Source organism: Pseudorasbora parva, chromosome 19, assembly GCF_024679245.1.
Source record: "Pseudorasbora parva isolate DD20220531a chromosome 19, ASM2467924v1, whole genome shotgun sequence".
Classification (NCBI taxonomy): domain Eukaryota; kingdom Metazoa; phylum Chordata; class Actinopteri; order Cypriniformes; family Gobionidae; genus Pseudorasbora; species Pseudorasbora parva.
Genome location: NC_090190.1, coordinates 2,680,105 through 2,695,067, shown reverse-complemented (window position 1 = coordinate 2,695,067; position 14,963 = coordinate 2,680,105). Strand labels below are relative to the sequence as shown.

At 38.4% G+C, this 14,963-nt stretch overlaps 1 protein-coding gene across 4 annotated transcripts in view; it reads right to left on the bottom strand.

The window, feature by feature from the left end:
• ptdss1b (phosphatidylserine synthase 1b) overlaps positions 1-14,963 on the bottom strand; it is a 28,213-nt gene that overhangs the window by 6,029 nt on the left and 7,221 nt on the right. For all 4 annotated transcript variants that reach the window (XM_067426271.1, XM_067426272.1, XM_067426270.1 and 1 more), the window contains exons 3-10: positions 12,700-12,744; positions 12,490-12,614; positions 10,269-10,427; positions 8,921-9,072; positions 6,188-6,329; positions 5,063-5,175; positions 4,118-4,183; positions 842-941 (exon numbers count right to left, since the gene is read on the bottom strand). In XM_067426271.1, coding sequence (XP_067282372.1) covers positions 842-941; positions 4,118-4,183; positions 5,063-5,175; positions 6,188-6,329; positions 8,921-9,072; positions 10,269-10,427; positions 12,490-12,614; positions 12,700-12,744 — 902 coding nt within the window. The remainder of the gene's footprint in view (positions 1-841; positions 942-4,117; positions 4,184-5,062; positions 5,176-6,187; positions 6,330-8,920; positions 9,073-10,268; positions 10,428-12,489; positions 12,615-12,699; positions 12,745-14,963) is intronic.

Sequence of the window (14,963 nt, the reverse complement as noted above, 5' to 3'; positions counted from 1 at the left end):
ATTGTATTAATTATATTAATTATATTATATTATATTGTATTGTATTGTATTGTATTAATTATATTAATTATATTAATTATATTATATTGTATTATATTGTATTATATTATATTATATTATATTATGATGTGGGGAAGGGGAAAGGTTGAAAACTTAAATCATTTAATTCAGATTCAGTGTGATCTCAGACGCTGTATTCTTCACAGAAACACACAGTCTAGTGTGTGAACATTTAGTGTGTAAATTACAGACGTATAAACACGGTCACAGCATCAGAAACATAGCCAAGATTTATTTAAGCTTCAGTGTCTGTTAGGGAACACAGCTGTACTACAGATGTGCATTTTAAAAGATGATAAAATAATATTAATCTAAAATATATATATATATATATATATATATATATATACATATATATATATATATATATATATATATATATATATATATATATATATATATATATATATAATAAAATGTATAAATAAGGGAATAAATATAAACGTATAAATAAATGAATGAATTAATTAATTAATTAATTAATTGAATAAATATACATATACATACATAATGAATGAATGAATAAAAATATATATAAATAAATATACAATGTCTAACTACATGAATGAATAAATAAATTCATTAATATATAACATCTATAAATACATATAAATGTATAAATAAATAAACATGTATAATAAATCAATATAAATCTATAAACAGATAATGTATAAATATAAATAAATGAATAAATAAATAAAAATTAAAAAATGCGTAAATAAATAGACAAATATATATAAATTAATATATAAAAATATTAATAAAATGAAAAAACACTCACCAAACACAAAAGCCAAAGGACAACATAAAGAACCTGTGTGTTTGAGAACAAGTCTTGTCCAAATTTGACACAAGCCAGAGCCTCCAGGAAAGCAATGGCCCTGTACGGAAGAACAGAACCAAATAAACCCAAAAGTTTTAAATGTTGGGTTGTTCTGACCCAGAGGTTGGGTTAAATGTTTGTCCAACCTGCTGGGTAGTTTTATTTAACATACTACTCTTTAGAAAATACTGTATTGCTTAAAATAAACCCAAATGATGTTGGAAATTAACATGTATTAATATTTTTAATAAATTATTTAATGAATAATAATTAAACAATAATATTGCTTCTTAATATATGTTCACCTTTTGATTATTATTGTTGCCTCTAGTGAATGTGTGTATGATTTTTACTTTCCAACCTATTTTGGGTTCATTTTAAGCCAGCCATATAGTCATTTTTAAACAATAGTTTGGTTAAATAAAATTCCTCAGGACGAGGGGCAAACATTTAACAATCGCTGGGTTTGTCCATTTTCAACCCAACTTGTGTTGTTTTTTAACCCAGCATTTTTTAGTGCATGTACACAAAATACTCAATAAAAATAAAACACTTTGTGCGTGTTTAAGGCCAAAAAAATGTTTTCCACTAGATGGCGGGCAAGAATATATATATATATAGTCAAGGGATAATTTTATAAAATAAATAAATAAAAGAGAGTTTGAATGAGCCCATTATTGGCATGTTTGAGTGCTCTTAACGAACTATGTTTTATTATTTCCACTTTCCATATTGTGAATTATAAATGTTTGCTTGTTACACATGGAACCTATTGTAATAATTATCTGACGTCACGTTTCATACTTCTACGCTCAGAATATTCCTTGGCATCCTCACGTATAAACTGCATTTTTTTCAATCGTTTGTGTTGGACGTAGGCTAAACGATTATTACATCGAGTGCAGAGTGATGTTAACATTTAAGATAGCACTATCAAAGAGTCTAAAGACGAAAGCTAACAGCGAAAACAGGGCATACAAAGAAGAATGCGAAGACATCTGTGCTTGCATCCTACCTGGTTTTGTGAATGCAAAGCTGGTGTGTCTAATCTGCAACGAAGTTATCCCAAAGAATATAATATCAGACGGCACCACGAGTCGAAGCATGGCACTTTTTTGCTGGTTCTTGTCAATATTTTTGATAAAAAAGAAGCTGAATTTGAGTTGTTATTGTTCACATGTTGGTGCTGACGCACTGCGATGTAATCAAACGTTTCAATATTTCACTGTTCATTTTGTGATCATACCAGACATTTCATGACAGCTCTTTTAGAGGCGTGTCTAGCGATCTATTCCACAGACTCTTGAATGTCTTTCAAAACTTTTTTAATTGAAAGTTCTGAATTTATCCCAAAATAAAACATTGCTGCTAAAACGTTGCTGTATTTTTTTTGAAGGCAAAATCACTAAAGACAAAATTGATTGAATGTTGATATAGATTCGGACTGCCCGCTCTGAGCGGGGCTCGAACTCGGGTCTTTTCTGCACGGGAGTCTGACGCTCTAACGATGAGGCTAAACGCTAAAAAGTATCCACTGGCAACCAGACGAAGTGACCGTCTCTTGAAATGACGGGAGTTTACCTGCACAGATATTAGCTCGCCTCTGTTACACTGACAGATATATTTCAGAACCAGCCGCTATCAAAACAATCTGCCAGATTCGGCAGATGCAGGCCCGGGCCAGATATTAGCGCTGGCGGGCCGCCAGTTGCCGACTACTGCGCTAAACATTTTAGACTTGTAAGATTTAGAAATACAACAGTGCGATTTGTTAACTCTCACTAAAGCCATATTCGGACTGGATTAGTTTAACATGGGGACGTAGGGGTAACGTAATTATAACCAGAGGTTCTCTGTGATTTTAGTCCCGTCCGAATGTGCCATCTCAGTAATCATTACGGACAATGTCAGTAAAGATTACCGAGACTTTTACCTTCTGTAAAAAGGTCTGGAAAAATGACCTCGGGTAATACTCATCCTGTTCGAATAGACCTGCTGTAAAAATGTATGGTAAAATTCCGTCATTTCCTGTTTAAAAGTTTTTTTTTTTTAAAAAGCGCATTTTGCGCAATAACTTGGAGGCGCTTGAAGCATTCGGTTGCGTTGTAGGTGGTGGGACGAATCTGTGACAAACGTCCAGTATTTTCCGCATATTATTTAAGGTAAAAAGAGGATCAAAAGCACTTATTAGAGGCACAACACTTATTTTAGCTCCAGGAAAGTGTCTATTTCCAACACAATCCAATCAGAATCGTTAGACTGGACCTAACTGTTTATTAAAACACACATATTGGAGACGGAGTTCAGACTGGCGCTCAGGTTGTGTGTTTGCTCACGTGATAACGGTAACGTCATACACACATGACGTCAAGGAGGTGCAGACAGATATTACTGAGTTTTACTGAGATGTCTTATCCCGTGCGAATTGGCCATTAATATTACAGACGTCCTGAGGTAAAATGACTTTACCCCCATGTCCCCATGTTAATCTAATCCCGTCCGAATAGGGTTTATGACTAATAATCTGGCAGACCTGGAGAAAATGCCTGCATTGTTTAGAATCGACTTGAAAAAGAAAGATTGTCAGGACACAAATCAGCTGATTCTGACAAAACCAGCTGTGGTAAGATGGAAGTTTATAGTTTATTAAACCTAGACCTATGCGATGTATTAAATGTCTCTGTATCTATCCCAGTGTGAGAACAGTTTAAATTAAAAAATGTGGTTCCCAATTAAACAGACAGAATAATTATGTCCCACATGCTCGCTCCTCGTCCATACAATGAAAGTCAATGGGGTCCAAATCAACATTAGACTTTCACTGCCCTTGTAAAACCCTCAGAATATCTTCTGCACTCTAAAAAATGTTGGGTTGTTTTAACCCAATGTTGGGTCAAATATGGACTAACCCAGCGATTGGGTTGTTTTAACCCTGCGGTTAGATTAAATATTTGCTTAAGACAACCCAATTGCTGGGTTAGTCCATATTTGACCCAACATTGGGTTGTTTTTTACCCAGAATTTTTTACAGTGTATTTTCCACATATATGGTTTGAAACAACATGAGGGAGTGTAAATAACAAAAAATATTTATTTTTGATGACCTATCCCTTAAGGCATCGTCTGCTGATTGTGAGAGCCAAAACATCCAAACTGGAAAAACTACTGCATAAACTATATATAGACAAAAAATTCTTGTTTTCGACAGGTATGACATTAGATAAATGCACTTACCCAAACACCCAACACTGTGTTCCAACTCTTTTGCACTGTGTGTCTGTTAGATATGCGTAGTATTGCCTAAATCCAAACGATAAGTCATATTTATTAGAGTTATTTGCACCACATTAAACAGATCAATGGATGAATGTATAAACACCTGCCAAACATCATAATCCAACATTTTCCCATCACATATCACACCGGAAAGCCATTTACTTTTAATGAAAATGTTCCAAAAGTGGCAATAAAGAGCCTAATGAAATGTTTATTAATAACAATAAACGCATTTATTTCATCCTGTTTATGTACAATAATACTGGGGTGCAAATTGTATGTATCTGTCAAAATAAAGTATAAATATCATCTTATATACTGTTATAATACCTATAACCGCTACTTTTACAATGTGTAAATAGAATATATCAGTATTTAAACTTTGTGTGAATAGCATCTAATCACTTGGAAAATATGCTATCTTCACTTAGCCGTGCAAATAGCCGCAGCCAATAAAACAAAAACAAGCCCTGCCTTTCTAGGAAAAGCTTTAATTTTAGTACAAACTGTTTTAGTTTAATCATAACTTGTCTTAGGAAGGGTTTTTGGGCTCTACTAGAGCAGGTTTTTCAGCTTGAATGTTGATTATTTCCTCATATTCTCCATTGTTGCGGCTCTTTTCCTCCCAGTCTGTCAGTAACTCTGTTTAGTTCCTGTCTCTATGAAGCCCCTCCTTCTGAAAAGCACACTGTGCTCTGATTGGTCGGCTGGAGCGGTGTGTTGTGATTGGTCAAACGAAGCTTCCTGTGTGTTTGTGAAATGCCCCGCCCCTTACCAGTGCCGCCAGTTTCAACACACTACTAACTAACTCAACCAGGCCCCGCCCCTTTATTCTGCGTATGTACAGAGAACGGTTTGTTTTAAGGGATTATGCAGGAACAGATAAAGGTAATTGAACATTACCGCACTGTGGGGGCCGTGATGATCCCAATGAAGAGGATCCGGCACCAGCTGAGAGGATGAGAGGCCTGGAACACGAAGATGTGCTTCAGGAAAAACGTGTTCAACTCTGTGAGCTGTTGGGAAGGAAAAGACAGAGGATTAAAGTGAGCAAAACGTGTTTAAAAAAGTGTTTATGTAGCCTTTTTGATTATGTATTTATCCATTTGGTTGTGGGTGCAGTGCGTTTGCATATAGACTCCGCCCACACACTCTTCTGATTGGCTGTGACTTTGGATTGATTTGGTTGTGAGTGCAGTGCTTTTGCATATAGACTCCGCCCACACACTCTTCTGATTGGCTGTGACTTTGGATTGATTTGGTTGTGGGTGCAGTGCGTTTGCATATAGACTCCACCCACACACTCTTCTGATTGGCTGTGACTTTGGATTGATTTGGTTGTGAGTGCAGTGCTTTTGCATATAGACTCCGCCCACACACTCTTCTGATTGGCTGTGACTTTGGATTGATTTGGTTGTGAGTGCAGTGCGTTTGCAGAGAGACTCCGCCCACACACTCTTCTGATTGGCTGTGACTTTGGATTGATTTGGTTGTGAGTGCAGTGCGTTTGCAGAGAGACTCCCCCCACACACTCTTCTGATTGGCTGTGACTTTGGATTGATTTGGTTGTGAGTGCAGCGCGTTTGCAGAGAGACTCCGCCCACACGCTCTTCTGATTGGTTGTGATTTTGGATTGATTTGGTTGTGAGTGCAGTGCGTTTGCAGAGACTCCGCCCACACGCTCTTCTGATTGGTTGTGATTTTGGATTGAGTTGGTTGTAAAGTGCAGTGCGTTTGCAGAGAGACTCCGCCCACACGCTCTTCTGATTGGTTGTGATTTTGGATTGATTTGGTTATGAGTGCAGTGCGTTTGCAGAGAGACTCCGCCCACACACTCTTCTGATTGGTTGTGATTTTGGATTGATTTGGTTGTGAGTGCAGTGCGTTTGCAGAGAGACTCCGCCCACACGCTCTTCTGATTGGCTGTGTAAGATGTGTAACTGATGCTTTATCAACTCTTGTTTTTGGGGTCATTAATAAAGTTTTAGATCATTATCACGAAAAGTATATTGCTGAAGCATCACACACCTGCCATATTATCATGAAAAGGTAGATTCCAGCCACCCTCTGAAATGAGGATTTGGGGTCAAACCAGCGCACATACGTCCAGCTGGCTGGAGTGAACTGCATGACGGCCCGTTTCAGCTTTCCTGTGGTGGTGTGGATATCCCTGAACACATACAAACACTGCTTTAGAATAATCCTGTAAACACACGGACACCCTAATGCACGACCCCAGTGACCTGCAAACCCTGGATCGGCTGATACAACAAGAATGTAGGGCAAAACAGGTTTGGAGTTAACACAGAGAGCTAATCTCTATATCTGAACACAGTGCAATCATGGAGGGTATGAATGTGGGTGTGTGTAACTACTGCTACTGCAAGTTAATAATTATTCTCACATGCTTTCCTTTTATATAGGTGATAGGCATTAACGGTTAAAGGGATAGTTCACAGAAAAATGAAAATTCTGTCATCATTTACTCTCCCTCGAGTTGTTTCAAACCTGTATGAGTTTCTTTGTTCTGCTGAACACAAAAAATGATATTTGGAGGAATGTTTGTAACAAAACAGATAGTGCAAACATTGACTATCACAGTATTTTTTCCCCCTATGACTATAGTCAATGGTTGTTCTCTCTAGCCTGACGTGGTCATACTCAGCTCTAGTCAGAATATGAGTCTGATGCTCCATTGGGCTGTGATTATGGGGCGTGTTTCAACCCAACCAGGAAAGACCTTAATTGGACAGACCAACAACCAATAAGAGTAACGAAGCGACGCATTGTCAAATGTCAACAGAGCTCAACTGCACTGTGTTGCCAAGTCCGCGTTTTTTTTCCGCGGGTTGTTTTCTATGTCCGCGGGTTGAAGCGACTATTATGTGATATATAGACCCATGAGTGTGAATTTTAGTAGCAACCTTGCCAAAATAACACACATTTTACCCCCTAAGTGCCATTTTTTCCCTGGAGAACCCCCCGAGAAGCTATTGTTTAGGGCTAGTAGTTGGCGGGTTTTGTTGTAAAAACTTGGCAACCCTGTCTGCACGTGCGCTGGAATAAACAATCTTTGCCGATGTTGTAAAAAAAACAAAAGAATTGAATGATAAACAGAGTACTTACCCAACATGATCATCATTTCTGAGAGAAATTGTGAAGGTGAATGCATATACAAACAAGCTCTCCGTTTAGGATTCAAACAAATATAATCCAAGCTAGGGATGCACCGATACCGATATCTGGTATCGGCCTCGATACCACATTTTTCGAAAGTACTCGTTAAAAGTCCCCCGATGCCGGGGACAATACCACGGTTTGAGAAATGTCTATGTTTGAGCGGCGTGTAAGGGGTTAATCACAGGCGCCCCCAGGCCTCGCTGCAGCTCAGAGTGGGGAGAAGGCAAGACGAGACGAGAAATGTCAGCCGTGTGGAACTATTTCAAAGTGAATGAAGATGACAAAACTAAGGCGGACTGCAAATTGTGCTCAGCGAAATTGTCCAGAGGAAGATCAAAAGGTAGTGCATTTAACACAAGTAATTTAATCAAGCACCTAAAATCCCAACACGACAACGAGTACAAAGAGTTTACCCATGCTTCTAAACCAACACAACCCACACTGCAGCAAACTCTTGCAAGACGAGAGAAAATGTCCAGAGACAATCCACGTGCCGTGAAAATAACACAGGCAATCATCGAGTACATTGCATTGAATGACCAGCCACTTTCGGAGGTAGAAAATGTGGGATTCATGTTGGTGGATGTTGTTATTCAAATATTGTGGACTAAATAGCAAAGATGTTTATTATTGCCCCTTGTGTTGTCCAAAGCAGCAGAGTTTACAACAAACTGAAAAAAATTATTGAGTTGCACTGTCACAATTTAATTTTTTAAAAATAATTATTTATTCTGTAATATGTTGCATACAACATGCTTTTCATTTTAAATAAATGTTCTTAATTCCAAACTAGTCCCTTGTTGCTTTTTTTATTATATGACTAAAGCTGTTACCTGTAAATTTAAATCATGTTTTTTTTTATTAAGTACTCGTACTCGTTTTTCAAAAGTGATATCGTGCATTCCTAATCCAAGCCCCTTTGATGACGTGATGATTACGTTACTGTTGATCATCTGTCGATCATCGTCTAAAGCCCGCCCTGATGATTTCATTGGTCAGTTTCTGTTCAGAGATAATTACTCCTCTATGGATCGAGGCCAGACCGAACTGCCCGACCTAAAAATGTTGTGGGCGGGGCTAAGTTCGGCTGGCATCCAGGATATGTTCTCTCTGCTGTTACAAAGATTCTTCCAAATATATTTTTTTTGTGTTCAGCAGAAGAAAGAAACTCATACAGGTTTGGAACAACTTGAGTGTGAGTAAATGATGACAATTTTCATTTTTGGGTGAACTATCCCTTTAAGTGAGTGTAATATCAAAGTGGAATTGCATAAACAATGACGGTCCATAATATACTGCTCGTTTTAGTTGTATAACCATTACCAGTACCATAACCGCCAGTTTCAATACACTACTACTAACTAACTCAACCAGGCCCACCCCTTTATTCTACATTAATTATTTAAATTAGGAATATTGAACAAGGCATTGCAGAGAGTTCAGAAACAGTGATATAAAGGAAGGAACTCAAATCAAGCGGATGTGAATAGACTTGTTTTTCTATTTGTTCATGTGGCATTCAGCATAAATCCTATAACAAGTGTTGGTTTCAGACACATAATAATGGTAAAAAGAGCTTACTTGATACTGGCCCAGTGGTAGGTACGCATCTCTAAAAAGCGACACACAGTCATGCCAAGCCAAATCCCTCCTCCATTGCACAACAGGATGTCAAGAATAACTTGATCCCACCAGCACTCGGCAAAGTTTGGCAGGAGGTGCATGAAGAACAACTGAATGAGGAAGAAAGAAAGAGAAGAGACAGGTTATATTAAGCCCTCTAACAATCCTGGTGGTTTTCACTGCTCAACTCTGAGATATTAGTGCTAATGAAGTCACTTAATGGTCTGTAAATCTGGTTTCAACTCATAAACAAGCTTGCCTCAATCAATAATACAAATTATTACTCCATACGATATTATCAGGGTTTTCAAAGGGTGCATTCAAATGTTGGAGATTACAAAGTTTGCAGTTATGAGGAAGTTGCATAATCAGCACTTTTGAATCAGCAGCTATTTAATTTCAAAGGAATTTGATTGGGAAAGACATCTACCCACTCATGAATGAACAATCATATCCAAAAAGAGTTTACAGATATTACAAAGATGCAACTTTTATTCAGCAAGGATGCATTTCACGAGTTCACACTTACATCAAATTGAATAGAGTAAAGATTATGCGTATTTGGCGTGCTGTCCAGGGGAGGGCTCCGGGATAGGGATGGTCTAAAACTAGACTCTATTAGATTGGATTATGTAGAAGTCTAATGGAGTTTTATTAAATCACAGTGAGGAGATGGGGTGGTGGAGGGATGCTAAGAAACTGTCAACTGAAGGAAGGTAAGACAGCTGTATATACTGTATATATATATATACGCTCCTCCTGTTATTGATAAATTGATTAGTTAAGTATGCTCCACTCGTGTTTGATTAGGTTTAATTATCTGGACATGCTCTACATAGCTTAATTAGGTTACGTTATCTGACATGCTCCATTGTTTAATTATATGAACGTGCTCCTCCCGAAATTAGTTAATAAAACTTCACTAAATTAATCAAGAGACAGTAAAGACGTTTATAATGTTACAAAACTTTCTATTTTGTTATGCATTTTTAAAAAATCTGAAAAGTGCATCATATAATAAGTAGCACAACTTTTTTCAGCATTGATAATAATCAGAAATGTTTTTTTTGCGCAGCAAATCATCATATTAGAACGATTTCTGAAGGATCATGTGACACTAAAGACTGGAGTTATGATGCTAAAAATTCAGCTTTGATCACGGAAATAAATTAAATTTTAACATATGTTCACATAGAAAACAGCTGTATTAATGTGTAATATTTCAAAATATTACTGTATTTTTTTTTTTATATTGCAGATATTAATGTTAAATGTATTTAATATTTAAATATATGAAGTGTGTTACCTCTGTGAGCTCCCATGTGATGCTGATGGTCCAGCAGAGGCCGTAGCTGCGGATGAGCAGAGCTTTCATAGCCCAGCCCCAGAAATGACCAAAGGCAAAGATGTCAAAGTGACTCATGATGCGCTCCCACGTGATCACATGACAGTTTACCGCATACTCCTGAAAAAAATGGGTTTCAAATAAGTCAAAGAATTGTACAATAAGCGCCACATCTGTTAAAACTTTACCATTATTGGAGATTTAAAAACTGACACAATTTAGGGTAGAGTGCAAATCAGAAACAGTTAGAGTTTGCTTTCAGGGAAGGACATGGAGCCTGATGTCAATGGACAAAGATTCAACTAATCCTATTGGCTGAACGTCTTACAGAGAGCTGGCATTATCTCTATACAGTAATTAATCATAATTCACTGGATTAGAAACACACACACTTAAGGGAGGGTTTTAAACTACACAGCTCAGACATAATCTAAGTATGCCGTGACCACGATCGGCTATACAAATTAATATGATTGTCATGGAGCCATAGACAAAGATGATATTATGCAGGATTATTTGACACTGAACCAGGGTTAGTATCATGGACTAAACTATTAAAAACATTTCTGTTAATTGAAATAAATCTAAAATAAAATGTTAATATTAGTTAAAAAAAACTAAAACTAGAAATGTTGCCTTCCTTGATATTAAAATTATTAACTGTAAATCAATAAAAACTAAAATGCAAGAAAAAGAAATTAAACCTAAATAGCAATATTTAAAACATGAAACCTGAAAGTATAAAAATAATAGCCAATTCAGAATATTAATAAAACTAAAATAGCACTGCATTGAACACCTTTATTTTATCATTATTATATTAAAGTCATTAGAGCACTTTAGAATCGCTTCCGGAAATAATTCATAATCCATTCATTTTCTCTTTAGGGAAATTGATTTTTAACAGTAATTTATGAACCTTGCTCCCTGTGAGCAATGAGGTTGTTAATCGATGGTATTTGCTATCGTTTAAGATATCAGCCCACATTATTTCAGCTCGGTTTTTTAAAATAATCGTATTTAACAGTGTAATTCGTGGTGAAAAACTACATTACCCATGATGCTGTACAGAAAATTCCACCAAATATGTGTTGCCAAAATGAAGCCTACTCTCCGCCGACTCTCATGAAGCACTGCAAATTACGTTATCGAGTCTCCCAAGGAAGGAACAGCGGAGAACCGGCCACAGGGTCATGGGCGGCCAAGGCTCATTGATGCACGTGGGGAGCGAAGGCTGGCCCGTGGGGTCCGATCAAACAGACGAGCTACTGGAGCTCAAACTGCTCCAGAAGTTAATGCTGGTTCTGATAGAAAGCTGTCAGAATACACAGAGCATCTCAGTTTGTTGCGTATGGACCAGTCAGGGTGACCTCTGACCCCTGACCCCGCCGAAAGCACCAACAGTGGCACGTGAGCATCAGAACTGGACCACGGAGCAATGGAAGAAGGTGGCCTGGTCTGAGGAATCACGTGTTCTTTTACATCACGTGGATGGCCGGGTGTGTGTGTGTGGCTTCCCTGGGGAACACATGGCCCCAGGATGCACTATGGGAAGAAGGCGAGCCGGCGGAGGCAGTGTGATGCTTTGGGCAATGTTCTGCTGGGAAACCTTGGGTCCTCCATTCATGTGGATGTTACTTTGACACGCTCCACCTACCTAAGCATTGCTGAGACCATGTTCAGCCTTTCATGGAAACGGTATTCTGGTGGCTGTAATGCCACTGAAAAAGTGGACAACTCTCTTTATATTGTATTGTAAATAGAGTTATTTAAATATATATATATATATATATATATATATATATATATATATATATATATATATAGAGAGAGAGAGAGAGAGAGAGAGAGAGAGAGAGAGAGAGAGAGAGAGAGAGAGAGAGAGAGAGAGAGAGAGAGAGAGAGAGAGAGAGAGAGAGAGAGAGAGAGAGAGAGAGAGAGAGAGTGAGAGTGAGAGTGAGAGTGTGTGTGTGTGTGTAATGAAAACCAAGGATCCGTGGTGGAAAATAATACCCAGACTAACATATCTTAATATAAAAGATGCTAGAAACACACAGAAGTGAGAGAAGCTCTTTGCGATTAAGCCCAGAGTTTTGTTATTTTTATATAAAACAATGAAATTAAAGAAATTAAGAAATTTGTCCTGGGATATCATATATATATATATATATATATGGCTCACCATGACATCTGCTTCTCGTGTGGCGTAACGCAGATTGGGGTCGAGCCAATACAACAGCGTCTTCACCTGATCCAGGTTCAGGAAGATGAGGAACACCAGAAAGAGGAAATAAAGGACACTGAGACCTGAAACAAAAACGGCAATAAATCAAGACATTGGAGGTCGAGTCAACGGAGCTGCTGATAAGGCAACACAAAGGAAAAGACTCACCAAAAACCATGCGCCATATTGCAGGATGTGGTCTTGTGAAAGGACCTAAAGAAATGGGGGAAAAGTAGTGTTAACTGTTAGGGGTTAACAGTAGCAATCAAATATATTAAAGGGATCATGTCGTTCCTATATGTTTGATTTACTCAGAGGTTTAAGTATATGCCTGAGCGGTCAATGAGAAGAAATAAAGTCACATTGGTTATTAAAGACATGAGAGTGAGTTAAAGGACAACTCATGGTAATTAACAGATGGTTACCGAGTAGATCGTTCTCTGGGATGTGTTTATAATGAAAATCGAATGTAAAGAGTTTTATCTCTAAAAACAGATTCGCTTATAACGCTTGTCTATGGGGCAAAGGGTAGTATAATAATCGCTATTTGAAACCACTAACAAGGCTCAAAATAGCCTCACACTAACACGGCAGCATAATGAGGGTCCCTACATGCAAACCGAAGCATTGAAAACTTTGTAAGAGTACAAACAGTTTAATAATAATAATAATAATAGATTTTATTTATAATGCACTTTTCATTCCGAAGAATCTCAAAGTGCAACAAAGGGGGAAAAAAAATAAAATAAATGAATAACATGTAAAAATATAGAATACTACAAACAAACAATCAACCAACACAAAAAACAGAACAGAAACAGAGCTGATGGTGAACAGAAACAGAGCTGATGGTGAACAGAAGCAGAGCTGATGGTGAACAGAAGCAGAGCTGATGGTGAACAGAAACAGAGCTGATGGTGAACAGAAACAGAGCTGATGGTGAACAGAAACAGAGCTGATGGTGAACAGAAGCAGAGCTGATGGTGAACAGAAGCAGAGCTGACGGTGAACAGAAGCAGAGCTGATGGTGGACAGAAACAGAGCTGACGGTGAACAGAAACAGAGCTGACGGTGAACAGAAACAGAGCTGACGGTGAACAGAAACAGAGCTGATGGTGAACAGAAACAGAGCTGATGGTGAACAGAAACAGAGCTGATGGTGAACAGAAACAGAGCTGATGGTGAACAGAAACAGAGCTGATGGTGAACAGAAACAGAGCTGATGGTGAACAGAAACAGAGCTGATGGTGAACAGAAACAGAGCTGATGGAGAACAGAAACAGAGCTGATGGTGAACAGAAACAGAGCTGATGGTGAACAGAAACAGAGCTGATGGTGAACAGAAACAGAGCTGATGGTGAACAGAAGCAGAGCTGATGGTGAACAGAAACAGAGCTGATGGTGAACAGAAACAGAGCTGATGGTGAACAGAAACAGAGCTGATGGTGAACAGAAACAGACCTGATGGTGAACAGAAACAGAGCTGATGGTGAACAGAAACCAGAGCTGATGGTGAACAGATACAGAGCTGATGGTGAACAGAAACAGAGCTGATGGTGAACAGATACAGAGCTGATGGTGAACAGAAACAGAGCTGATGGTGGACAGAAACAGAGCTGATGGTGAACAGATACAGAGCTGATGGTGAACAGAAACAGAGCTGATGGTGAACAGAAACAGAGCTGATGGTGAACAGAAACAGAGCTGATGGTGAACAGAAACAGAGCTGATGGAGAACAGAAACAGAGCTGATGGTGAACAGAAACAGAGCTGATGGTGAACAGAAACAGAGCTGATGGTGAACAGAAACAGAGCTGATGGTGAACAGAAACAGAGCTGATGGTGAACAGAAACAGAGCTGACGGTGGACAGAAACAGAGCTGATGGTGGACAGAAACAGAGCTGATGGTGGACAGAAACAGAACTGATGGTGGACAGAAACAGAGCTGATGGTGAACAGAAACAGAGCTGATGGTGAACAGAAACAGACCTGATGGTGAACAGATACAGAGCTGATGGTGAACAGAAAACAGCTGATGGTGGAAAGAAACAGAGCTGATGGTGAACAGAAACAGACCTGATGGTGAACAGATACAGAGCTGATGGTGAACAGAAAACAGCTGATGGTGGACAGAAACAGAGCTGATGGTGAACAGAAACAGAGCTGATGGTGAACAGAAACAGACCTGATGGTGAACATATACAGAGCTGATGGTGAACAGAAAACAGCTGATGGTGGACAGAAACAGAGCTGATGGTGAAAAGAAACCAGAGCTGATGGTGAAAAGAAACCAGAGCTGATGGTGAACAGAAACAGAGCTGATGGTGAACAGAAACAGAGCTGATGGTGAACAGAAACAGAGCTGATGGTGAACAGAAACCAGAGCTGATGGTGAAAAGAAACCAGAGCTGATGGTGAAAAGAAACCAGAG